The following is a 26937-nucleotide window of genomic DNA, read 5'->3' as shown; positions in this document are numbered from 1 at the left end:
TATGCTGCTGTGGAGTTTGAATTCATCAAAACTAACCAATGGTACGCCGTTGGTTAAAGCAACGATCCTTGCTCGTATATTTAAAGATTAAAATGTGTTCATTCCTGCTTTAATTCCCAATTCTGCTTGCCAATTTTTGATTCACATGTCAAGTAAAATTAATTTACTTGACATGTGAATGCTTCTCTCATAGTAAATTTTATATCGCAATGTCAAAAACCGATGAAAATAATTAAACAAAAAACATCGTATATTGTTAAGTATTGAAAGATACGATAAAACTGTGAATAAACCGCAGGCAAAATTTTGGTAAGATATCTATAATTAACATAAATTTTGGCTAGACGTGTATATATTATTTTATACACAATGATATCATTGCACCACTTGCGAGCACGTTTTATATGTACACATTCTCACGGGCCCGCCAGCTTATTCGTTTTTAATTATTTATTCTTTTGTGGTATATTTTAATGAAACTGTACATATATTTGTCTAATATTTATTTCAAGTTATTTAACAAGCATCATTGACTGACCTCACTATAGTCGCGCTGCGTGGACAATATTATTGACATACCGACTTGCGCATACTATTTCGATAGGCATGTCACAATATGTAATGAGAGGCTTGGACACGATAGATACAATTAATTATTAAGTTTATCGGATTATGGTTAACATAAAGGAGAGTGGTAAACGAATGGTTAATGCAGTAACATCAATGCGTAAATGTATAGTTAATTTCTTAGCTATATATAGTTGCACAATGTTTTATAGTATTATAACGCTAACGTGTGTCGTTATTCTGTCGTCAAACTAACTGTTTCATACGACACCAGGTGCTTCCTCTCGAGTCTCGATTCGCATCGGTACTTCAAGATTAACGTCTCTGTAGTAAATCCACCATCTTAATAATTTTCCTACTCTTAAAGTTACCACAATTCAATAAATATATACCGGTTCGTTACTATCGAGTGCCTAATAATAGTGACGCGTATTAATTCTATAATCAAACACTTATCAAGTGATGGATAATAACAAAAAATACCGTCTCGTTTGAGAATTGAAAGAAAACATAATTTTGGCATTTAATTGTCAACTAGCGTTATTATGTTTGTCCTTCAGAACAATTTTAAATGTCAATTTAATGTATATAATATTATCATCATTCAAAATAATAATAACATTAATAAACAGCTAGAGTTATTACTACCATTGTATGTATGTATATTTATTTATAAAACTTTTGCACACATTTGATTAGATATACATACCAAAACATTATAATATAATTTTAACAATAAGTAAACAAGATAATTTGTCGGTTAAACTAAGTATTTATTCATACCATTCATATTAATAAGCTATATTAATATCTAGCTGTTATAATAGTCATATTGTTGAGAGCAAAGGCGTGTTTTTCTAAACCCTCAAGTCTTTCTTACTGGCCCATAACCACTCATACTAATTTTACCAACCAGACGATCTTTCGACAAAAGAAAGCAGCAAACATCTCGTCGCCAAAGTGCATCGCACTATCCGTCTCCCCTAACTGAAATAGACGTCCGTTTGCTGCTGCACCGAGAGTCACAAACTTTCGACGAGAAAGTTATTTTACTAAATAAATCCATTATCGTTTCGAGCGACACGACAAAGCGGTCTCCTGGATACGAACCGATTCGAATGAGTGTTTTTACGCTGCTATTTTATTAAAGCAAGGATCAGACTGATCCTAACCATCTGTGGACCGTTTTACTCGTTCGTTCGGTTGGAATCGCGTTTGTACTATTTACATGTTTACAATATGTAGAAAACGAAACAATCGAACGATTGTAATCAATCTGCATGTGAGAAAATAATGGCAGAGTATCTCCTAGCCACTTTCTTGTTAATTATAATGGACAATAATAAGTTTTTAAGCGGATGAATGCGCTAATAATGCTAGCATATGCGCTTCGAGTTAATCACGAAACTCCTGAGACTTCTACTTCTAAAAATATACACACGTATTATGCTCAAATATCTTCAAAGCGATTGCCAGAACCTGACGCTTCCAAAAAAATGCGTAAAAGTGATCAAAACAATATTTCTAACATCCCATAGTAACTAAAGTAAAAATCGAATTTCAATCGCTGAATAATAAATATAGTATCATTTTACCGAATTGAATAGTAAAACAACCGTATAAAACAAATCCGAATTTGGTTTCTACGAATGCATTTCATTCAGTTAAAACTTAAAAGTTGTAAATAATTATTGTTAACTAATACTTGAATATGTTTCGATTTAATTAAACCGATGGGGCGTATATAAAAAATCTTAAAATGACAGGACATTTTATTTTTGTTATCTCACTTCCGCACAGATAATTATTGATAATGAAATAGAATTCAACCAAGTATCCTTATATTCTAATGTAAACAATATCTACAATAATAAAATTATTAAAAATATAATATAACCCGAATCAGAGCCGCGGTTAATAGTTGAACTGATTTCCGTTCGATATTTTTCTACAACGATTTGAAAACAATAAATAGTAAGAATAATAGATTAGTTATCATCTCTGTTGTCAATATTTATATTATAGTCTAACTTCATATTATTTTTATCGCTGAAGTACGACATTGTTATTATGTTTATTTTTAAGTTTTAACCTGTTAACAGTGACTTCCTGTTTATTTCCGCTACTGGGCATTGACGTTTTCTAGTTGAATGCAACTGGTTTATATATTTATATTATTATACATTCATTTTAATGGTGGATTGGCGTTTAGCTGTACATTTACATAAGGTATTTACAAAATGAATAAGTAAATAAATACACCATTTTCTGCTACGCTTACGAACGAGTGACTAATATAATGCATTCCAAAAAGTTTTATGAATCGTCAATAAATCACGAATAGATTAAATATACAAGTACATGGTTATTATCATAATTATACCTTTGCTGATGACTTGTCGGACATTAAATATGAATAGGATATATATAATACAAACATTTCTAAATCGTGCCCATTTTAATCAAAATAAACATTTCCGAGTAAAAAGTGCAGGTGGTAAAACAGACACACATGATGCGTTTTAGAACACTCAAACATCAACAGGTGATGGAAGTAAAGTTTCACCTGCCCATTAAAAAATCATTTACAAAAAAGAAACAAGAGTAACGTGAAAAAATTGTTTACTTAACAATAACGATCGTAACATTATATCATATTCATTGTTGTGAAATATAAATGTAGTTTCAGCTTGAGAGCAACTTTTTAAACATTTAGTGGAAATATACAAAATTGACGAATAACATGAACTCTAGCAGAACAAAGGATTAAAATACGACTGTTGCTACCGTGACAGTTTCACACTATTATAGGTACATTATATACTGTAGATTACTAAAGTTAATATAAAACTTTCGTATAAATGTAAAAAATCAGCATGTATTGGGTTAACACGAATTAAATGAAAAATAAAAATTAACTTTAATTTTTACATACTTATGTACATACATACGTATGTACATAATTGTAAAAATATTTGAGAGATCTCTGGCGAACATTGAATTGAATTTTCATTTATTAGTTTAACTTAAAAATGGCTATTTACAATTAAAATAACTAAAAATATGCTGCGCAGTCAATTGAACTTACAAACATATTTTTTAAGAAATGAACAGAAAAGATATGTGCTATCAATCATGATTGCAAATAACAGATTAGATAATAATTAATATCTCGACAATATGGGTTTAACTATGGGTTTATCTTAATCCAAATTTATCCTTAAATTACAGAAATTCAAAAGAAAACATCGTTTTTATGGGACGTATCTTTAACCCGCCGTTGGTCGCGCGAGTGTTGCATACGCCGTTGGTCGCGCCTGAGCGAATAGCCGCCTCTCAGTTTTTTCTGTTTTTAAGTTTAAATATTGAATATTTATTATTTTTTTTATATTTCTTTTATTTTAGTGTTGTATATATATAATAAATAAATTCTTTAAAACTTTTATTTATATAACGAAAGCAGAAAAATAAAATAATAAATATTTTAAAAGTAAAATATATTTTTTTTAGATATATGCCTAAAACTTTAAAAATAACATGACAAAATATATATTATTTTTGATCTTGAAGACTTGAATACTTAGTTATGCAATCTGGACATAATGCCGATGAATGTTCTTTGCATATTGGGTTATAGCACATGTGGCATTTGATGGTGATTTTGCGATTTTTTTCCTAAGGCAAAAATTACATTTTGGACGATTCTATTCACTTGGTTCTGGGTGATGAATTATCGTAGTGTCAGGTTTCTCTCCTAAGTATTGCTATATTTTTATTTGCAAACTTTGCGATAAATTTGTATAATTTTTTAAATTATCTAAGGAATCGAAAAAAAAATTCAAAAAAGTTTTTTTATACTATGTATCAAAAGAGTTAAATAAAATATATTTATAAAATAAATTAAAAACATAATAATATCAACAAAAAAGTAAATAATAACAAAAAGAAACTACCAAAAAATAAAATTTCCAGCACGAATCTAACCCGCGTAAATAACGTTCTCTCTCGATCCTTGATATAACACAACTAATACGCAAAACCAAATGTATATCAAATTAGTAAACACGTGTTTGAGCCTGCAATATTGAAGAAAACATAATTCTTGAAAAGTAGAGGGACCCGCAAGTTAATATGTTTCATACAAAAAAAACGGCATCAAAAAACCCGATAGGGTGAGCGCTGCGCCGCCGTGCGACCAACGGCGGGTTAATAACGAGTCACCTTCCTTTATAGACTAAAGAAAAGATCAATACTATACTTTTCAATAATATGTTATTTAATCTAATTGTTATAAAATACATATAATCGATTTCAAAACACGTATAATATTTCAAATATTTATTTTATTTTATGCGATTTTTACTTGCGCTTTCTTCGCGTATGTGTTTATCTGTGATTAAGTATGTGTTTATTAGAATCAATATTTGATAATTACCGCGCTCCATAGCATATTAATTATTAAGCTAACGTGTGCGTCATTTGAACTTCTTGAAGACGCGGGCAACGTATATATGCGCCAATCGTTAAAAACTTGAATTGCTATAAAAATGTGATTAAAACCGATGCAGTTTAAACGGTGTACAATATGTTAATTATTATACTATTACAAATTTGGTTACATAAAAAAATACTTCAGCGAAATTCAGGTAACTCATTGAGTACCACAGGGATTTCAGCTGGATTTATTATTGTTCGTGCTATGTGCGAGTGATACATTAATTTATTATGTACGTAAGAATATAAGAGAAGTAGTGGAAGTACTGAATTAATAATTGGATATGATTAATGATTTATTGATAGAAAATAAATAAAAAAATAATGTTATTGAATAGTAAGAGAATTAATCATAAATATGAGAAGGTTAGTGCAAAGCAGAATAGTATATATTGATAGTAAAAATAAATAAATATATAATGAGGAAAAAATATTAAAAATATAGGATATTACGTAGATGAAGATAGACATTAAATAAATATTTATCTATACAAAACCATAATTCACCCACATTAAGAATATTGTAGGAACTAGTTTATAATCTGTATTTATTGATCAGTAATTAAATCAAACGATTAGTAGTTTTAGTAAATGTTCAGTAGATCTGTTAAAAGATCAGTAATTATTTAAGGGTAATAATAATAAATATTATGTTTTTAAATTACATGATTAATTATATTTGGACCCAATTTTAACGGAGAAATATAATAAGCGTTCCTATATATAAAATTTAACCTATTATATTTTTTAACCAAAAATCACTTCTAATCCAATTTTGAGCATTTATAAATTAGGTTTTTTTTAGTTATTTTGAAGAATATACAAATAATATGAATAATGCTCATTATTGGTAATAAACGTTTTCTATTACCAACAATGAACTCTCGCGTTTTTATTTAATATTTTTCGTTTTCTAAATTAATTTTATTATAGAAATTAGTACACAACCTCAGATATGAAGTTGCGTTTTGCGCCAATGAAGAGTTATTTATTATTCCGCACGTGACAAGTGCAGGTGTATCGGACATTAAAAGTTTGTTCTGGGAGCGACTCTATCGTTTTTGACAAAAAATCAATCCCGAAATTATCGGGATTGTGTTTACTAATTCCGGGATGCATATGTAACGTAAACCGTTGGGATTTCCACTGAACATGTACATGAATAACTTTACTGACCATTTTATTATAATGTTACCAATAGTTTATTGTTGAAAAGTCTGGAATATATGCGTTAGTTACATATATTGAAAAACAAGATATATTTTTAATTATTGTAAAAAATGTGTAATACTTCAAAATGCTGGAAAAATTAACAGATTTTAATTTTATATTTAAATTAGATTCATATCAGAAAAATGTACAGTTATCATTTATAGTTAAGAGCAAAAAATCTGTAAAAATGAGCAATAGAAGAAGAATTCTATATAAGAGTGTTGAAATATACAATGAACTACCTAATTAAAATAACAAAAAGTAGATACATTTTTAAAAAATACTAAGTCATTTGTACAGAAAGAAAGGCATAGTGCTTATTTAAATTAAATAGAGTGCGTTTGATTTTAGTTTTACTATATATTACAACGAAAAATAATTTATTTAAATTAATTATATAATATTTAGCTACAAATATTATTTAATTAATTAAAATAAATCTTTGAAAGTCACTGAAATCTATTTATCAACGATTCTTAAAACAATAATTTAGAAGAAATTTTGCATCATAAACACAAAACAAAAATACACTATTCTGCGGGAGGATAAAAGTGAGTCACAAATATTTTTGTTTGGACCATGCGAAGAATAAAAAAATCAGCGAATCATTTGACGTTTAAGTGTCAAAGTAAAAAATAAATCGAGATCTAATTTAAATATTTATTATTATTAAAATTCAATGTATTTTTTGGTCCAAAAACAACATCGTACGCCCATCGCCCTCACGCCCTCTCGGTCCGGCGACTCGAGGTTGTCATGACAACGGCGGGTCGCGACTTGCGGATAGAGAAAATAAATGATAAAAGACAGGAATTATATTTATGAGTTATAAGATAGACTTTGCGCGAAAAGTCGAGGGGATGAGAGAATGCAAAGATGCTCACTAGGCGGCTCAGAGTTCCCCGCGACGACTAGCAGGAAAAGCCACGCGCAGCCCAGCAGCGCGCCAGCGACGCCTGCGCCCCTCAGGGGCCTCATCGCCAGCCACACTCACAGGCACCGTCACAAACACACGCACCAGCGCCAACCGACCGCCGCGGGATCTTCGGCGCGACTAGAAACACAATGCACTAATGCGCAGGGCCGCCAACCTGACAGTCAATATGATTCGTTGTTTATGGATAGGTGGCGCAGCGGTCGCTTTTTCTGTTACCCAATTTTGTAATGTCTTAGGACCAATTTTGAATTATTTAAAAAAAATTGCAGAATATAATATTGCTAATATCGACTTTTATCATTTTTTAATAATATTATATTTGTACTATATATCTTTTTGCTATTGACTACAGATGTCGATAATAATTATTTATATTCTAAAAAACTATTTTTTCTATAGATGTATAAAATATTTTTTATGTTTTACCCTTTGCCTTATAAATTTTTCTTATAATAATATATGTTATAAAGCAGAGTAGTAAATACCTAATAAATATTATACTTCTTTTAATATTTTATTCATAAAACATTAATAAATTATACTTGCATTACTTATTATAGTATATATTAAGTATTTGTACTTATTATAGTATATATTAAGTATTTGATACTTCATGAATTGGGAACAAAAAAATATTTTTAAATAATATTTGCTACATAATAAAAACTAAAAGCAATTAGCTCATTTGTTTGTAAATACACATACTTACAATTTACCACTAAAATATAAACATATTTTAAACACTAATCATATCATTTTACTATCTTATTTTTTGTTCTTATATAGAACGGAGACATTTGTTTACATACTTTAATAGAGGGTTGATTCTCTACAATTGCTTATAAGGAATAACTGCAGTGATGTCCATAAAATGTATAAATCTTTTAATTTCTTTAAATCTAATAAGGTCATAATTGTATATATTTGTAGTTGATAGTTGAAAAATGTACATATACTAAAAGATTCTAATTAGTAAACCACTGTATCATATCCGTTGTATCAAAGCAAATTATTACCAAGACATATCTCTTCTGACAGTGTCTCTGATAACAACTTAACAAGCAGCAATGCAAAACTCACAGAAGATAACACGGTTTCTGATATTGCTGTTTATTGGTTCATTTGTATAAAATACATTTTTAGCAATGTATGGCATAGTATTCGGCAAGGGGTCGACATATTTTTTTATGAGTGACATTGATATAATAGTCATCAAATTAAATGTCTAGTAACTATCTTCTTAAATAACTAAATGCATTAATAGTTACATTTATATTTCATGTATTCTATTGACTTCATTATTATTTAGCTTCTATTGACATCATTATTGTCAGACCTAATTACCAACTAGAACTGGGACAGGGGTTACTGAATTTTACCACTCCGCTAATGGAATAGAAAGATGTTGTAGAAAAAAACAGAAATATGTGACAAGCGGTATAATTAGTGATTTATATATAGGTAATTTGCTATAATGTAATTACTAATTACATGTAATAGTTTTAATTTGTTACTGCACCTTTCACAAATTATATCCTTGAATTAGTGCCATTTGTACATTCATTAACACATACAACATATTTCATGACTCTTTATTTAACATATAATTTCTCCTGTTATGCTGGTTTATAAATTTGTTGATGGTGGTAATTTGAGCCATGGCCTGACAGTAAAATGTTTATTTTGAAACGATGTTGGGCTTTAACTTTGGATGATCGGTCCTCCACAGAGCTCAGAATAGCAGATCATCACAGCAGTGGGCCGCTGCTAAAGCTTTGCCCCTGACAAGTCAGCTTTCGTCATAGAAAGCTCCACCCTACTGATTAAGTCTGACGCTAGGGCTGTGCCATTAGCTGAGCGGGCTCACACAAAAGGCATTCTTCAAAACGGAGCCCACATCAGCGCCCCCAGAGACTGCAGTCTCAAGAACTGCATCTACGGAGAGTGGTCCCCTTAGAAGGCCTTGGAAGAAACAAGACTCGGGATCTGCTGTTGGAGTGCTATGATAATTTAAGCTATTTTGCTGGAATTTGTATGCTGGAAGATACCAAATTTATTCTGTATGTGATTCAAAAATATAAAAAAAAGAATTTTTCGTATTTAAAAGGTTAAACATCTCAAATAATCTTTCGTTAAATAAAACACACTCTTACTTAAATTAGTTAAATTTTATTAGCCACTATATTTATTTACAAAAAAATGAGCAACAGTTTGTTTATTTTAATAACACATTGCGATAAATTTGATATTTTATACCTATGTTTTTCCATAAACTATAAATTTTTATAACTCCATAAATTAAACCACACATATTAACATAGCATAGACAAAACAATAATATAAAAAAATGTACATAAACACTTTACTTTCAAGAAGTTAAATAAAAATAATTGAAACATTACAATAATTTAAGGTGTAAATAATTTAATGCATCTAGAAGATTAAAATATAAAAAATGTCAAGTTTAATCTTAATGTATATATATAAAAAAATGTTTCAATATATAATAGATCACAGTTATAAAATCCTGTATAGTCTTGGTAAATTTATCCTTTCTTGAATTTTATTAGTAAAATACTGGTCGTCAAGTAAACCACAATCCAAGCAAACGTGGACACGAATCCTAAATATACGTCTGGCACGGTTATATCCCAGCCTCTTTGGAGCATCGAACGAAGACTCTCCGTCGACTTGGTTAGAGGTAGAAGGTAGCTTATATATTGAAGAATATAATGCATTCCTTCGATAGGCCAAATTATACCGCACAGCATGATCATTGGCAAGAAGCTACCCATAGCAAGATAAGTTGCAGTTCGTTCCGTTTCACACAGACAAGATACAACAAAACCTGTAAGTTTTCATAAATCATATCAATTGATTATATATAAGTGATATAACACAATATAATTTTTTATTAGGTACTTACCATAAGTCATTCCACACAAGCCTGTGATAAGAGTTAAAACAACAACCCAGAATATATCCCCTCGGCATGTTAAGCCAAACACAGCAAATCCAAACACCAAAACAAGTAATGTTTGAACACACATTACAATAAATTGCGTTATAACATGCGAAAACAATATCTCAGTACCTGTAATATTATAAATAATCAGTATATATGTTTTTATTGCTATAATTTGATCAATTTACCTGTGATTCCAGATACTAGTGAACGTTCTAATATGCCTTCGTTTCTCTCAATTAACATAGCAACAGATGTGAGAGCGACAGCCAAGAAGAATATAATCCTAAATATAAATTTAAAAATATATTTAAATAATACACTAAGCTATAATGAAATTTTTACATATTGTTTAATAGAACTCACGTTAAAATAACACCTGGTCCAGCAAAATCAGTAAAATCAGATACTCTCAAACCGTAGATTGGGTCGTTGAACTGAAAAATGTTTAATTTTAATATTTTACTATATACTATATATGTATTTTAAGATTTCAGATTTCTTCTACATTATTTATATCAGTGAAAGAGAATAGGGTAGTTTGTTCCTTGTATAATTACTATGAGTTCACTACACTCTAATTTAGTTGTTAGATAATGGAAGTGACTCTTTTATGAAAAGTTAAATAAAATTCAAAGATACCCATTTCTAGTATCCTAATACTTGAATCTCTAGGGTTGTATCAACAAGTGTATCTTGTAAAGAAATGTTATATATATATATATATACATAAATAAAATGTAATGTTTGTACTAAATTTTGCATATATCGTTACTCTTTAGGCCTGCACAAAACGAACGAACCTTAAATCAAGTTTCAAGTGTATTTTATTTGAATTTAAATTATTTCTTTGATATTTCCCTTTTAGTTTTCGACATTAAGTAAGGCTATGTATGTGTACTTTTTCTGAAGAGCCGCCTTCCTATATATGTAAATATAACAAAAATGACTCTTCTGGACATATTTCAAGTATATTTATCGCTAAATCTTAATCCCCGGTAACGTTGAGTATAACATTTAGATCACTAGTTGTATCACCCAGCTTTGTCCAGAATCAACTTTGCACACCTTATAATATTGCAGCATACAAAGAAAAGATACTCACTTTGACGGGAACTTGATACGCTTTCTCTGAAAAATTACAGGCGCGTGCTAATTCTTGACTGAATTTGAAGAACGATTGTTGAAAATCCCTCAACAGTAAGAACTCGATTTGTTTATCTATAAACATTACATGCTATAAATTTAATGCAAACAATGTAATCATAATTGTTGAAATAATTCTTACTGGAAACGTCCATATGAACGTCCACAATAGACGTGTCGATTATGTGCTCTTCCAGATCCTTGCCGTTTTCCAGTCGAAGCTCCAACGATTGCGAGAAGTTTTGAGGGAAAATAACCACAGCCCAAGATTTTCCCTTCCTGGCCGCTTCCAGAGCTTCATCTCTGGAAGCGTACGGCACTAGAGTGGCTTTCCGTTCGTCTAGATATTTCAGATACTTGCAACTCAATAGCGTGTTATTACAACCTACGATATCCAACATGCATGGTTTTAACATTTCACTAGCCGGTAGTTCATAGTTAACGATTCCGATGTTCAATCCAACAGGATCGTGACCGATTGATACGCAGAAAAGTACTATTTGAGAGACAGGCAGACCAATAATGAACATCATAACTCTAAAATTAAGTTAACATAGATAAATAAAGCACCTTTAAAATATACAATTTTATAACATTATAAAGATTACCCTATGTTACGAATTAATCCAAGCAAATTTTTCCATACAAGAGCCTTCATATGATTGAACTGCATTGGTTTCAATTGATCCATACAATTTAGAGGCGGAACTTCTTCTGGTGGTAGTGCCTCAGTAGGCGGAACACTAAAATTGTTATCAAATTAAAATCTTGATGTAAATAAATTATGGTAGACATTAACTTACGGTTCAGGAGTAATAACCACTCTTCCTTTACTGCTCATTGAAACATTATCACCAAATTCACCAGATATTTCACCTAATTCGGCTTCTTCTAAATCAATAGCTGCCGGATCCTATTCAATATATTATATAAGTACATTATATATATGTTTAACTGAATCAATTCATACAACTTACACTTATTGCAGGAACTTGTATACTCTCAGTGATTTCTTGAAGGATACTAGAGCGTCTCCTTTTACCCATATTTTGTAAAACAGACAGCTTGAGGAACACTTGTTCTAAACTCTCTGCATTGTATCTCTCCATTAAACTATTTGGCGATTCTTCGGCTAAGAAACGACCGCCTCTCATCAATCCAATCTGAATAAAACATTATATGTACTGAAATAGATATTTATATAACAATATAATTTGTGTGATAAAAACTTACAGTGTGAGCTTGCCTTGTCTCATCAATGTAATGAGTTGTTACAATAACGGTTGCCATTTCTTCCTTTGAAATAAGTACTAAATGATCCCATATACTGCAATAGAATAATTTATGTATATCATACTAGTTTTAGAATTAAATTCTTTTACAATACCTCTGTCTCAGTACTGGATCTAATCCAACGGTGGGCTCATCAAGGATCAATAATTCAGGACTATGGAGAAGAGCAGCTGCTAAAGACACTCTTCTTTGTTGACCTCCAGATAAGTTTTTAACAGTTCTACAAAAGCAAATACATATTAATTTATACACTTACATAAATGCGTCAATGAATAGTCTATAAGCATATTAAAGTAGTTATTAACAAAAATATTCTCAAGCACATATTTAGCAAAGAGTTGTTGATTCTACTATTTCAGGTAAACATAGCAAGTACGAATCGCAATGCTTACGATTCCTGCATAGTAATTTCAATAGCTTTTTATGCAATTTTTCCGCAAGTATATCGTTAATTTTATATATAAATATATTGTTAAAAATGCTATTAATGAAATATAAATATACAAGAATGAGTCCTGTACATCGGCAGCAGTGTTATATACAGACTTTAATGTTTCTAAAAAGTGTATAATACAGGCAACATGCACCAAAGTAGAACTGCGCTCCGTCATTCATACTTTGAGTAATAAAGTAATGAAACCCATTGAAAGTTCAGTATGTGTATCAATATTTTGGCTGCGTATTAAGCCAAAATATTATTTTCTGGATTCACCTTTGAACTTTCTAGGGTATGGAAAGCTTGTTTTGAATGCCATAAACAGTAAGTATAAAAACTAAATCTTTCTGAACTCTTTTATGTTTCCATTTGAACTATTCATATGTAAAAGTAACGTATTACTTTCACATAATTTAAAAAACTGGCGAATGCGCAAGCTCTGACGCAATTTGCTTTGAGTCGGCGCGCCAGTTTAAAAACGCGATGATTCAGCATGCGTGCTCAACGCATATACATATATCTACATACATAACCTTCTGGGTTTTTATATACATATATCATATAAATATATAGAATAATTATAATTTTAAAAAAATTAGGTAATGTAATCAGTGTTGTAAATTTACTATAATTTTAATGTATTTGTTACTAGTATTACTTGCAAATAATATTTTTATATGTATTCAACTATTAAAGTGAGTAGCGATTTTTTACAAAAAATTGGGAAGCGCTGCGTTTTATATGAATATTATAAATAATGTTAACCCTTAGCATCACATACAAGTATTCTTCAACTACGAATTATTTATAATTATATATACACATTCTAATATATAAAATAAATACTCTAAAACGATCTTACCTGCTAGCTGATGGCAATTGAAGGAGTTTTATCAAAAAATCCAATTTTTCATCAACTTCGGCTGTTGTCATCCCAGATATCCAACCAAAATATATCATCGTCTCTCTTATGCTAAATTCTCCAAACAAGGCAACTTCCTAAAAAAAAACACAAATTTAAATGTGATCAAATTTTTGAATCTCTTGTTTAAGTAGCTCACCTGAGGCATGTAGCCTATACGAGGACCAGGAACTCCACTACCTCTGGAACCAGGTTTTCCTCCCAAAACCCAAATCTCTCCTGTGTCAAGTCTTCTTCTACCTACTATACAAGACAGTAAGGTCGTTTTACCACAACCTGACGCCCCCAGTAATCCATAACTGAAAATTATAAACAGTGTATTATTTTTATGTTTATTAATTAATATATGAGAGTTATCTTATATATTATACTTACATGCAGCCTTTTGGCACAGTCATATTAAGACCATCCAGGATAACATTCGGATTGCTCTTTGGTCCATAATTTTTGTGAGCTCTTCTCACACACACTGCCTGCTCCTTTCGTGTGGCTAAAGTAGATTTTTGAGTTTTCAAGATCCTCTTGCGCGTCGTCTCCACGGGAGGAGCAGTATCTATATCGGGCTCTGTATCCATCTTCAATCTGAAATTTAAGTTGAAAATCAAAATAGGAATCCAAATTGAGCATAAACCGGTTTTGGATTTTAACGGTGCATCGAGACAAGTTCAAAAGTTGGATGCCCTTTATGTTATTGCGAAATGCATTAGAGGGCTTTGAGCTTCTAAATATTTTAAGTGTGCAATGCATGCAAATATTATAATATGTATTTGAAGCATTGGCATGTCTGGTAATTTTATAAATCATCATGTTATATAGTATATTATAATGCACGACCTTTGACGATAATTTCATGAAATTACAAAAGACCTCTGGCGTTATTGAGACTTGTTTTTGCTTATCACGTTACTATGTTATATTCAGACGTCACGTGTAATAGTGATAACTTATTGTCTGATATTGTTACTATCTATAATATCATGCGAAAACGCGATGGTTATTATTGTCCTATTTTATTGTAATAAATAGGTTTCATCAACTAACTACGAAACATTTTATTATAAGTTTTATGTAGCAAAACATTATATTTAGTTGTACATATTAAGTTAATTGTATATAATTGCTCATTAAATTTTTCATCATATATTATTTTTTTACATATGTTTAAAACTAAACTTATGTATATAAATATGAATTATTCTGTTAAATTAAACACTAACTACCGAAGTTTCTATATATACACAATATAATATATCGTTTTTTTTTAATTTTGTAGAATACTTTTTTAAAACTGAATATATTGTATTTCTAAAACGCTTTAATTTCTTGTTTTCTATAACATCCGTAGAATAATTAAAAAGATATCTTCAAGGTCCAATTATTTTTAAACTGTTACTGTTCCTATTAAAGTGAGTTTTTAAATGTTTAAATTTAAACATATTTAGATTTAAAAATGCTATTTATTTATTATAAATCTTCCATTGCAACATGATAGGCATTAGCCCAATGCATTATAATGGGCCAAACGCAATCAACGACTACTAAATAAATAAATCATATATTTTATTAATTATAATGTCATCACAAGAAATTGTAAAACACTTTATATGAGACTTATATGTGATTTGAACTAATGCTTTACAACGAGTAAACTAAATAAACAACTACTAAGTAAGTAATGTGATACCAGACTTAAATCAAAGTGTATAAATCAGTGACACCTATTTTTACATTAATTATTATTTATGCTTACGATTATTAGATATCACTATGTACCATCTAGCTTGGTTTATTATTTATCACGACGTTTATTCGTGAGATTAGGAAAATCGTAAAAACCCAAGTATGTGATAATCAATAGAAATTATAGTTCATAAAGGTTAATAACCGAGTTATTTTAGATATATGTCATCGACTTTTCTTGGTTTATATTTAATTAAAGTGATTTAAAAGATTACCTCAAAATTAACCTGTTTTAATTAAACAGCTGCTGTGCCTATTGTAAAATACATAGAAATTAAGAAATTACTTGGTCATTGTGTAAATATCAATATTTAAGTAAATCAGTGGTTTTAACTTAAAGAGAAAATATAATAAAAATTTAATGTATTTAATATGTTTATACTATTTTATGAAAAGTAAGTTAATTAAATACAGAGAAAAATACTATACATATATAATAACTATAAAAGTTTGACAAATATACAGTTATTAGTAACTAAGCAATTTTTAAAAGTAAACTACAAAATATTACTTTTATAATATCATTGGTTACAGAACGTTTAAAAGCAACATTTTAATATAAATAAGATGTAACGCTCTTCATTAATAATTACTTTAACCATGAAGTAGTAATTACAATTAAGAAACTGGCAAGATACACTATATAGGACAATCTTGCAAAACCCACAGATAAATAGAAAAATTAGAGTTTTAAGAAAACTAATTTGATTGAATACAGTTAACAAACACTACATTTTCCTAAAATATTATACATAAAAAGTTTCTCATTTCACATTCCAGCAAAATATTGTCAAATTCCAGTTGAATTAACCGGTTTCATAAGTCAAGGAAAATAATCAAATATAAGGCTTTTAAAGTCGAAAAATACAAAAGAATTTTTTTACTAATTAATAAAGTTGTGCCAATTGTGTGTATTTTTTTAGCTTCAACATTGCATCTATCTTTTAAAATCCACTCGTATTTAAAAATAAGAAGAGAATTTAACATATAGTGAGAACATATTACATAATGATGGTTGTTTTAGAAGGACAATACTATCCATTCCAAATAAATTGCTATTAACCATAAAAAATGTCTTGAATCATTTCACACGGAGTAGATAAATAACAAATTTTATGTTTATGAACTAAACGATTCGATATTTGGTATTAGGTATGCATACATTATATATTCAGTATAATAAAATACCTTCGAATTCTATGATAATATAAAAAAAATACACTTCTACAAGATTCTCTCATTATAAGCTACCATAATAATGTTGTTTTGTGCCGTCATTTCTTATAATGACATCGTTAAATTTCTTGACGTATAACATACTATCAACACACTATTATAAAATACATATATACATTATTATACTATTTAACACATTGTCCTTAAATGTTTGAACAATAGTATGATAATATAATGGACAGCATGTTAGATCGGTAATATAAGTCTCTGCTTAAGAATAGAAACTAGTTTTTAAATACAATAATCACAAGTCTAGGATATCGGAATTAGTTAATATTATTACTTTTTGAAAAGTAAGTTTATTTAATACAGATAAAAGTGTGGGGGGGGGGTTTTCTTTGTATATTTGCGCAGAAAATCACCATATCCATGATAATTACAATTTTGAAGGTGACAATAGTATAATATAAACAAAGACTGACACTGGACGGACTCCCACAATAACCCACCCTTGTAATATCCAAAGGAAAAAAATATAATTTGGACATAAGTAAACAATGAGTCGAACCAAGTTATAATTACCCTAGAAATACAGAGAAAATATATTTATTTTTTGCATAACAACAAAGAGTACTTTATCTTTGATAAACATTTTTTTATTTCTGGTAAGAAAACTGTATGTAAAACCCAAAACTACAACTGAATCGTTACATAATGTCAGAGATAGAAAGCATTTTTAATGAAGGGATTTAATGACATAACCATATTCTTCGTTAAAATATAATTGTGAAAATAAATTCATATCTTACATAATTCGTTAACAGCTTTAATAAACGAAATAACATATAGTTTTCTTCTGAAGTAATTATTGATAGCTTAACAAATTATTGCAGTAAATTATATATTTATCTTCTATATTAAAAATGTAGTTAAACTGGTTTTCACTTGCTAGTTTTAAATAATTTAGCTGTTTTCCAGCAATGTGAGTGTTCATTTGAATGTACCATAAGAAATTTAGCTTAATGGATATTATAACGATTTTTTAAGTTAGAGTTTTAAATTATTTATTATCATATTAAGAATTAATTAAAAACATTTATTTTAAAGTATTCGAATTATAAATGAATCGCCCATCAGTGTTACATCAGGACAACTATAAATTTCTACAATATTTTATTATATTTTCGCCTTGCAATTTTCACTTCTTCCTTGACATTTTTATTTTCAAGTCTTTGTGAATAATAAAGTTAGGACATACCACTGAGCTAGTAATTAAACATACTTGTAATAATATAATAAAACCATAGAATACGTTTGCTGTAAACTGAGTAACTGCCTATTAATTTTTAATTTAACCAATTTAGTTATGTTATAATAGCTATTTATGGGTAAAATAGTATGAGTGAAATAAAAAATATGATTAGTTACTTCACATATATGTATGTATGACCTAGTTCAAAAAATTGTTACCAAAATAACTTATTAACAAAAATACAATACATCTAATTATTCAGATTGCCTTCAATATGTGAGCATCCATATACATAAGACTACAAGATAATTAATTCACTTACGCAAAATCCGGTAGGAAAGCACAGTTATCGTACGAATTATCACACCTCATCTTATCAGATCAACTAAACTACTGATTTAATTATCCAAACGAACCTTCGCTTATCGACTTGTTTATTTATTTTGTAATATAGGAAGTGAGCATTGTAGGAAGTGCGAAAGTGAATCATACCACGAAAATTTCGCAACAAAACAACAAAACATATTTATTTATTTTTTCTGACTTAGTCATTATTTGACTACTGAAGCGTTAAATTTTATAACTTTAATTGGCCTGTTTTTAATTATAAATTCACAATTAATCAATGAGTAACAACCCAAGGCTGCGTCTACTTGTTCGTTTAATTACTTATTTATTATGTGGAAATATTTTCAGCTTCGAAGTGTACTGCAATATATAATGGTTATAGTTTAACTGCGGTTTATAAATAGTTTTGAACTTGATAATTGCATTACAAGCATTCTGGTTGATCTTGACCACATATCTAGCCACAGCATTGGAGCAACTGATCTCAGTTTACATAACATAACCCCGATTGCATTTCTAGGCTAGTATTGGAATAATGGAATAGTGATGTTAATGAAAATCTAACTATACCATAAAGACATTCAAGATCTCGTTTGAATATTCATAAAAGCTAATCTGATCAAGCTATATACATACATATAATATTATATTTCGTTGTAGTTTCCTCTTTTCTTGCTGTCTGTATAATAATTTTACAAAACATACATTTATGCTCACCAAAATTATTGATAGTTTAGTTAACTCTACAATACATATAGAAAAAGATATAAAATACTATTGAAATAAATTATTATTTATTATAAATATCGTATGTATACATATAGTTAATGACTTATTATGTTATACGCATTTTAATTTGTTTATAATTGTTATCATTATAAATATGTATTCAAGTTTTACAAGTAATAGATTAATCATGTTATATCCTTACATCAAAAATAATTATTGCTTGTATCGTTAATTATTAAATATATAAATTTAACAAAGGTTTATAGAATAGGAAAACTTAATCTGTGATAATCGACCGGATTTTCAATTATATAATAATCACTTATTTTGATGAAAATTGAAAAGCACTAGGGTCTTTCAGATATTAAAAATCAAATATACCACTGGTCTCTTGTGCTGTTTGATTATATCATATATGTACCTACATAAAAAATTAGTAGATAATAAATACATTTTCTATTCGGATATGACTATCCAAAAATTACACCTAATTGAAAAGAAATCAAACTTAATTAATGCGATGTAGTGAAAGCTCTTTAAGAATGCCGGAAAATTGAGATTAGTTCAGGTCAATGTTCTGTTCAAGTAAATGCAATGCAATCATGCGCTTTTTCCTGCATTTTTATTAATCAATTAACACTATCCACATATTTAATTATTTTAATTTAAAACAATAATGAAATTTAGTGAAAAAAAAGTATATGAAATTTAGCATTTTACCTTGGATTTTGAACGTTCTATGATTATGAATCTACATGCAACCCAAAACAGATAAAATTTGAATAGCAATTTCGTATAAAAAAATCTCATTTTCGCCAAAGCTTAATTGCAAAGAAAATCGATTCGACGTGCTCTATTCACCTATACTATTTTATGAAGCAATTTTATATCATTTTCATCGAATAGATTTTTTAATATAATATTGTCTCAAATAATAAGACACAATTGAATAAAAATGTAAATGGTAGCATATCGGTATCGAACGTGATGTCTCTTCGCTTATTAACACTTTCACTTTCACGTGTGTGCTAAAAATCATACGATTTTTGATGCATTTCGAAATACGCACAATAACAAGGAACTGATTTGTAATTTATTTAAATAAAACAATAAGTATTAGCATCAACAATGCGGCACAGTAACAAAATGGTTATTGCCTTATATAAGCATATGTGTATGCTTGTCACGGATTAATATCAGATATACTACGTGAAAAGGTTAAGCTAAAAAATTAAAAATTAATTAGCACAAATAAGCATATTGTTTATTAAATTTTGCTTCCACGTTTATTAGGCAAAAATCGCGAGCATACAAGTATACAATAAATAAATTCCAAAGAATACAATAAATATTTTAATCACTTAAAAACATGCTGATTTAATCTGATGAAAACAAATGGCGTAGTAAATAACCGTGTTGATATTTTCAACATATAAGCATGATGCTGTTTAGTATGATAAATTTATTTTAATTGAAGTCGAAATTGTCTTTGCATATTTTTTTGGTCATTATGCAATATTATGTCAACAGAAGATTTACGGTTTTTTTAACGAGTTGAACTTGAATCACAACAAATAAAAATTCATTTTGAACAAAGGATTTGCTTGAAGTAAAGTAAATTTGCTTAAAAAAAACACGCAAAAGCATTATATTAAAGGGCTGCCTTAAAATAAATACAAAACTCCCCTCTATTTATTTTTCAACATAATCACAATATTTAGTGAGTTTATGCATAATTTTTTTTAATCCAACATCTCGCAACAGATCTATTTTTTGGCACTATTTTTAACTTTTTAATTAAGAACAGTTCTGGATACTTTAAATTAATTGTTGATGAAAATAACAACGAAGTCGCTTAGATCTTAAAAATCCTTGTGCTTTTATTTTTTAAGTAACTCATATTTTGAACTGCTAAACTTAAAGCTATTAATGTAAAGTTTAGTGTACGTTAAAAGGCACGTATAAATATGTTAGTCTTCGTACAAAAAAATAATTAATTATTACAAGAATATTTTGAAACTTATTAAATATAGTGGAATAAGTATATATAACTATAAATAAGATCAAAAAAATATCAGCACTCAAATAGAAGTATATGTTAAAATAAAAAGTGTTAAGAAAAAACTATCTGAAAACCCCAGAAAATGTGGATAAATTTATACACTAATTTAAAGTAATCTTTTGTGTAGAAATAAAATTTTACTACTGATTTATACATATTTCAATCTAGTTTTATTTTTTTAATTTATTGGATTATGTATGTAATTGTTAGTGCTTCTATATAAATATAACTAGGTTTTAGCTAGAATTAATATGATATACAGTACGTAGAATTTCAGTACATAACATTAACTGCATAAATTAAAAATCTGGATTTTAACATTCCATTAAGATTGGAATTTTTAGCTTCTTCTGCATATTTTTATTATCTTTTTTTTCTAGATTCTGTTTTTTATATAATTAATTTATTTTAGTTGTATTCATAAATACATATAATATATTTAGTCCTTCTTGACTTCATAGTCCATAAAAATAAAGATTCCCATAAATCATAAACATACACAATTTAAGGTTATAATAAAAATAGTTAACTAAGTTTATCTATTATTTGAGTAACTATATATTCAAAATAATCCTTAGTGCGCATTTTTTTCATTAAATTCATATTATAATAGCACTACTATTAGGAAATATTGTAGATATTTTTAATAATATGCATAACCAGTTTCTACTATCAGGTCATTATCAACCGTTGATTTGTTGTTGACTTGAAACTAAACTATATATATATATATATTATTAATCGCGTTGTCTGAATCACAAAACGGCACATCACACAGAAAAAATGCTATCTTTATTGGTTACATTTACGATCATTATCAGTGCTATAATAATACAATGCTTTCTTTCATAACAAGATTTCTCATACACTGTGCTGTAATTATCAAATAATTGTTATATGTTATGTCCATGAGTCTAAGTGAGAATTTTCTTATGAAAAAATCAAAAAACATGCTTTTGTTATAGTTATACATACTGTATTATTATGCACTGTGTCAACAGTTGCTCTTAATTAATTTAAGAACATTTTAATTATAAATATATAAATATGATTTCCTAAGGAAAATATGTTTAATTTAATTTAATATTTTTATTAAAAACTGATTACATGTCTTATTTTAACATAAATATATGTATACAGACAATTTTATAATTATTTTTATGAAACATATGCTCTATTATTATTATTTCGATGAGACGATAAATTTTCAACTAAATTTTAAAGTACATTCTACTGCATTTAATATGTGAGATTAACACATATACTATAAATAAAATATACACAACAACACTTCAATGTACACTCTATTATATATAAAATAAGGAAAAGTTATGTAAAAAAAAGATGACAAGATTAAGACTGCAATCATAAATTTTCTTTATAAGAAAAAATAGTATCTGTGTTGCTTCCTGAATTAAAAAATTAAAGTCCACACAACGTAAAAAAAATAATAGTTTTGTATGTTTTTTGTTGTTGTATTTTTCTCTTAACTTAAGAAGTAATTTATATTACTTAATTATTATAGTGCTTTTTGAGCTATTCTTTTGTGTGATATACATTCACAAATGAACTTTAAACACCTGTATGACATCAACATAAATAGTTCTATACGCACTCAAAGCTCAACTTCAATTAGTAAAATCTTTCAAAGTAAGAAAAATTTCTATGAACAACAATAGATTTTTACAGCATATTATGTACGTGTGCAATTTAATTAAAATACAATTAATAGTGTATGGCAAAACTTGTTTACTTCATTTTTGACATGATTTATTAAAGCACCTTTAATGTATACTTCAGGTTCAAATAAAATTTAAATCACCTTCATACAAGTCATTGGTATTTTAGGTGTATACTACGTACTATAATTACACCTTTACTCAAGGCAGATTTTTTTTTATCAAATTCAATGACGCTAAAAAAATACGAATAATAATACATGTGTGTGTGTATAATGTATAGTATTTCATAAAACAATGATTTTTCTCTAATGAAGGATATAAGGAAAAGTCAATAGTTCTTATTACGATTTTATATAATAAATCATATTCAATCATAATCATGTATTTACGTCAATGGCTCAAACGGTTATTTACCTTTCTCGGAAAAGTCATATATTTTATGTTTGACAAACATAGAATATGTCTGTCAAACATGCACAAAAAATGTCTTTCATTACATGAGCACATAAACGTCTCTGCAAAGAGGAAAATTTTAACTATATCACTTGGACGTTGCTCGGATGTGACGCACGTTTATGACTCACAAAAGTAAAAAGGTTAAAAATTAACAAAAAAACACATCCAATCCTACTCAGTATCCTTGGTCATCCGTCAATGGCCACGGCGAATTTCCACAAGAACGCTCATACAGAGCAACCTTGTGTCGAAATCGGTTACTCGAAAACGAGTTGGTTGTGTATTAATTCAATTTAATACACATACCTTCACACCACTCAAATTATGCTTTCTTTGCAGTTAGCTGCATCGCCAGGGTGTGACAATACAGGTTCCAGTGGAAATAGTATAGGTATACTGTAGGAAATTGCATGACGAGACAGAGTTCCAAAGGATTCGATGTGACTGATGACACTGACCGGTTTTGTGGTATAACAGTGCCAATAGTGACATAATGGTAAAGATCAGGTTACGATAGTGTTTCATAATTGTGTAAAAACCAATGAACTAATAAAGTGAATACTGACATGCAAGTGTTCTAAGTTAATCAAATATTAAATGCAATACAAACACAGTTGCCACAAACGAAAATTGATATCTGGAAAAACCTTTATGCTACTTACAAATGTAAGCTTTAAAAAAAATTCTTAGAAGAGTTTTAATATTTAATTACAATAAGCAAGTTTTCAATAGAATCAATACAAGTCAAAAGAAAAAAAATGTGAAATGTTAATGGTACAGAAAATTGAAAAAATGAAAAAAGTTCGTTTAAATGTAAATTTATAAACATAAATTAGAATTACTTTTACTACTAATAATAATAAGAATATCAATCTCTTTTATATTTAAAACTCATTAATTTACGCTTTTAATGACTTTGTCTTATATATTATTTAATTAAAAAGCCAAAAAATATGTTGCATATTTTATGGGTACATATATTTTTAGATGACCTTTGTTGATTGTTTTTGTGCTATGCTAAACAATTTCCACAATATAAACGTATCAAATATATAATCAAGAACATATCTCATGAAAACATAATAAATTCCAGATGTAATTAACCTATGGATACAATTATTTTTCTCCTTCTTATTAACAAAATAGATAAGAAAACATTAAATATGTCTAAATAAAACCTATTTTAATTTATTAAAATTATTATCTACATCTATTTTATTTTTTGATAATAAATGAAATATATATTAGGTTGAAATTTTTTATATATGTATATATGTACATTAATATGAATGTTTAATATACTATTTAAAAGATTAATCTTATAATAAGAGTAAGGTAATTCTTGAATGTTTCAAAAAATAAAATAAATTTATATATTTTTATAGCATATTGATTTTTAATATGAGTAATAGTGCTATATTATAATTAATATCAATACCATAAGACTTCAAAACAAGAACATGCTATTTTTAATAAACGTAGTTTTAAGATATACAGTATATATATTTTATTGATGTGGATGATAATTAAAATGTTTAAAATACATACATATACTTATATGGTATTACATGTATATATATTTATTATACAATTTTACGCTTGTCTGTGTACAATAATAGACAAAAACATTTTGTACAATTACTGGAATTTAAATAACAACGATATTTTCATGAAGAGTATACATAAAATAACCCTAAATGTTATCATTGCATTTAATTAGTAAAATAAGTTTTAATGTGAATAAATTCACGCCTTACCTATTTTTTATACAGATTCAATAAGTAGAATAACATTTTTTCTTATACTGAAGTCAATTTAAAAAAAATACTCCAACTTACTAAGCCATATGTCAAAGCACATGTATTGCAAAGGTAGTGCAGATAACATCTCTTAATTTCTTGTTATACATATTCCATAAGTTTTTGAGCTGTGTTAATTTTAAAAGCATACAAAACTCATATAACTCAGTTTAACTTATTAAATTTTTTTTTTCACTACAGCTTAGATTATTAAGTATTTTGGATTTAGCATAACTACAACTTAAAATTAGAATGGTAAATTAAGAATGTGAGAAATTGCTCTATATGTCTATTATATATCATATTGGTAATTAAATATTTATATGAAAGCAATCGTCTTTAAACTCTTTTAATAATAAAAAATTGTATATACAGTCACATTTAAGTATGTAATAGTACTATGTATTAATGTATGTAAAATATGTTTGTAACATTGTATTGCAATAAAAAATCAAATAATAATAATATTATTTGTTTATATACTTCCATAGATGAATGAAGGTTGAAAGAAATACTAGATCATTGCAATGATACACATGTGTATATTTCTACTACAATATACATATAAATCTGTTAAATAAATAATGTGTCAACTGTATTTAAAACAAGCTTATAAATATATTTAGGTCATGTTATTTTTACAGCAAACATTGAGTCAACCATTTTTAATAATTTCCTAGTGCTTACTACTTTCCTTAATTTGTGTTTACATTATTTTATATAAACGATTCGTCATTGAGGTGCGTGAGAATAATTAATTTTGTATGTCAATGCTACGTGATTATCAGAAAAAGGAGATTTGTCATTAAAAGAGATGAGATCCGTTTGGAAAAACGCTAAGGTTTTTCCAATGATCAATAATTTTTCCACTATACAGAATACGGAGTATTATTATTAAACATTTACAGAAAATATATTATACTCTTTGAAGGAAAGAATAAATTATAATCACGGTCAATATTATAATATTGCATTGACAATTATTTGTTACACATGTTAGATGAATCAGTAAAATAAACATATTGTACAATATATATTGTAAGACGTACCAAATTTTACCATTTTTATTACCTTGAAACCAATTTCGTAACAAACAACACTTTTAAATCACATAATAATAAGTTAAAATTTAGTACCACAACCGATTTTTAACGGATTTTTATCGGAATCACTATGAAACAAGTATTTTTACACTACCTTGAAAGCCTGTCGAAGGCTTCGATTGTCTTTTTCGTATTTTTGATAGAGAGAGCCTTTGCCACTTGCACGCACTGACCGCACAAAAGAATGTCAGATACTGACTCCCCGATGGAAGCTTTACTGGCAAAACGCTAGCAGCGCTCCTCAATCTGCGGGGCCGATGCTAATTGATGGCGTTCAACCTTGATCGCGTGGTAAATTCCATCTTCGTGTTCGTCGAACCGAATCGAAATGCATAAAATGACTTTTTTAGACTTGTGCAAATCTGTAATAATTCATGGAGTGTGCTCATTAGAAATTTATGTAATGTTCACTTTCTTAGATAAGTTTAACTTTGATTTGTAGAACTTTCATTTTCATCTTAGCATAACTAACATATTATGTATTATTTAAGCTTTAAATATATAAACAAAAAAAAATGAATAATATATATTCTAGTGATTATTAAATTATTAAATTACTTCAGCAACATTTACAATATTTATTGAAACATTTTGCTTTTAAACAATAAAGGCAAATTT

General features: G+C 28.1%; 2 protein-coding genes and 1 long non-coding RNA gene across 3 annotated transcripts in view; all 3 read right to left on the bottom strand.

Annotated features, from left to right (window-relative positions):
• Meltrin (disintegrin and metalloproteinase domain-containing protein meltrin) overlaps positions 1-7329 on the bottom strand; it is a 52955-nt gene extending 45626 nt beyond the window's left edge. Inside the window, exon 1 of the mRNA XM_088193630.1 lies at positions 7158-7329. Within this exon, the coding sequence (XP_088049756.1) occupies positions 7158-7251 (94 nt within the window). The 5' untranslated portion in view covers positions 7252-7329. The remainder of the gene's footprint in view (positions 1-7157) is intronic.
• Positions 440-6279, bottom strand: LOC148232162 (uncharacterized). Its single transcript, XR_015810790.1, has 2 exons — positions 4768-6279; positions 440-3834 (listed from the first exon to the last, which is right to left on the bottom strand). It is a non-coding gene; the product is annotated as an uncharacterized LOC148232162 (long non-coding RNA).
• A 2033-nt stretch (positions 7330-9362) lies between the features above and the next one.
• Positions 9363-26525, bottom strand: LOC148232160 (ABC transporter G family member 23-like). The gene is made up of 15 exons (XM_088192955.1): positions 26414-26525; positions 14348-14554; positions 14112-14271; positions 13913-14049; positions 12709-12834; positions 12555-12648; positions 12299-12484; positions 12125-12234; positions 11930-12064; positions 11464-11858; positions 11281-11396; positions 10542-10612; positions 10364-10461; positions 10137-10304; positions 9363-10058 (listed from the first exon to the last, which is right to left on the bottom strand). Exons 2-15 carry the CDS (start codon positions 14545-14547, stop codon positions 9757-9759), a joined length of 2298 nt encoding a protein of 765 aa, XP_088049081.1. The 5' UTR covers positions 14548-14554; positions 26414-26525; the 3' UTR covers positions 9363-9756.
• Between the last annotated feature and the right edge of the window lie 412 nt (positions 26526-26937).

The sequence above is a fragment of the Plectrocnemia conspersa genome, unplaced genomic scaffold (assembly GCF_051122295.1).
Source record: "Plectrocnemia conspersa isolate PC_06_02 unplaced genomic scaffold, ASM5112229v1 ptg000009l, whole genome shotgun sequence".
Taxonomy (NCBI): Eukaryota; Metazoa; Arthropoda; class Insecta; order Trichoptera; family Polycentropodidae; genus Plectrocnemia; species Plectrocnemia conspersa.
Note: the sequence above shows the minus strand (reverse complement) of the source record. Positions and strands in the feature narration are given on the sequence as shown.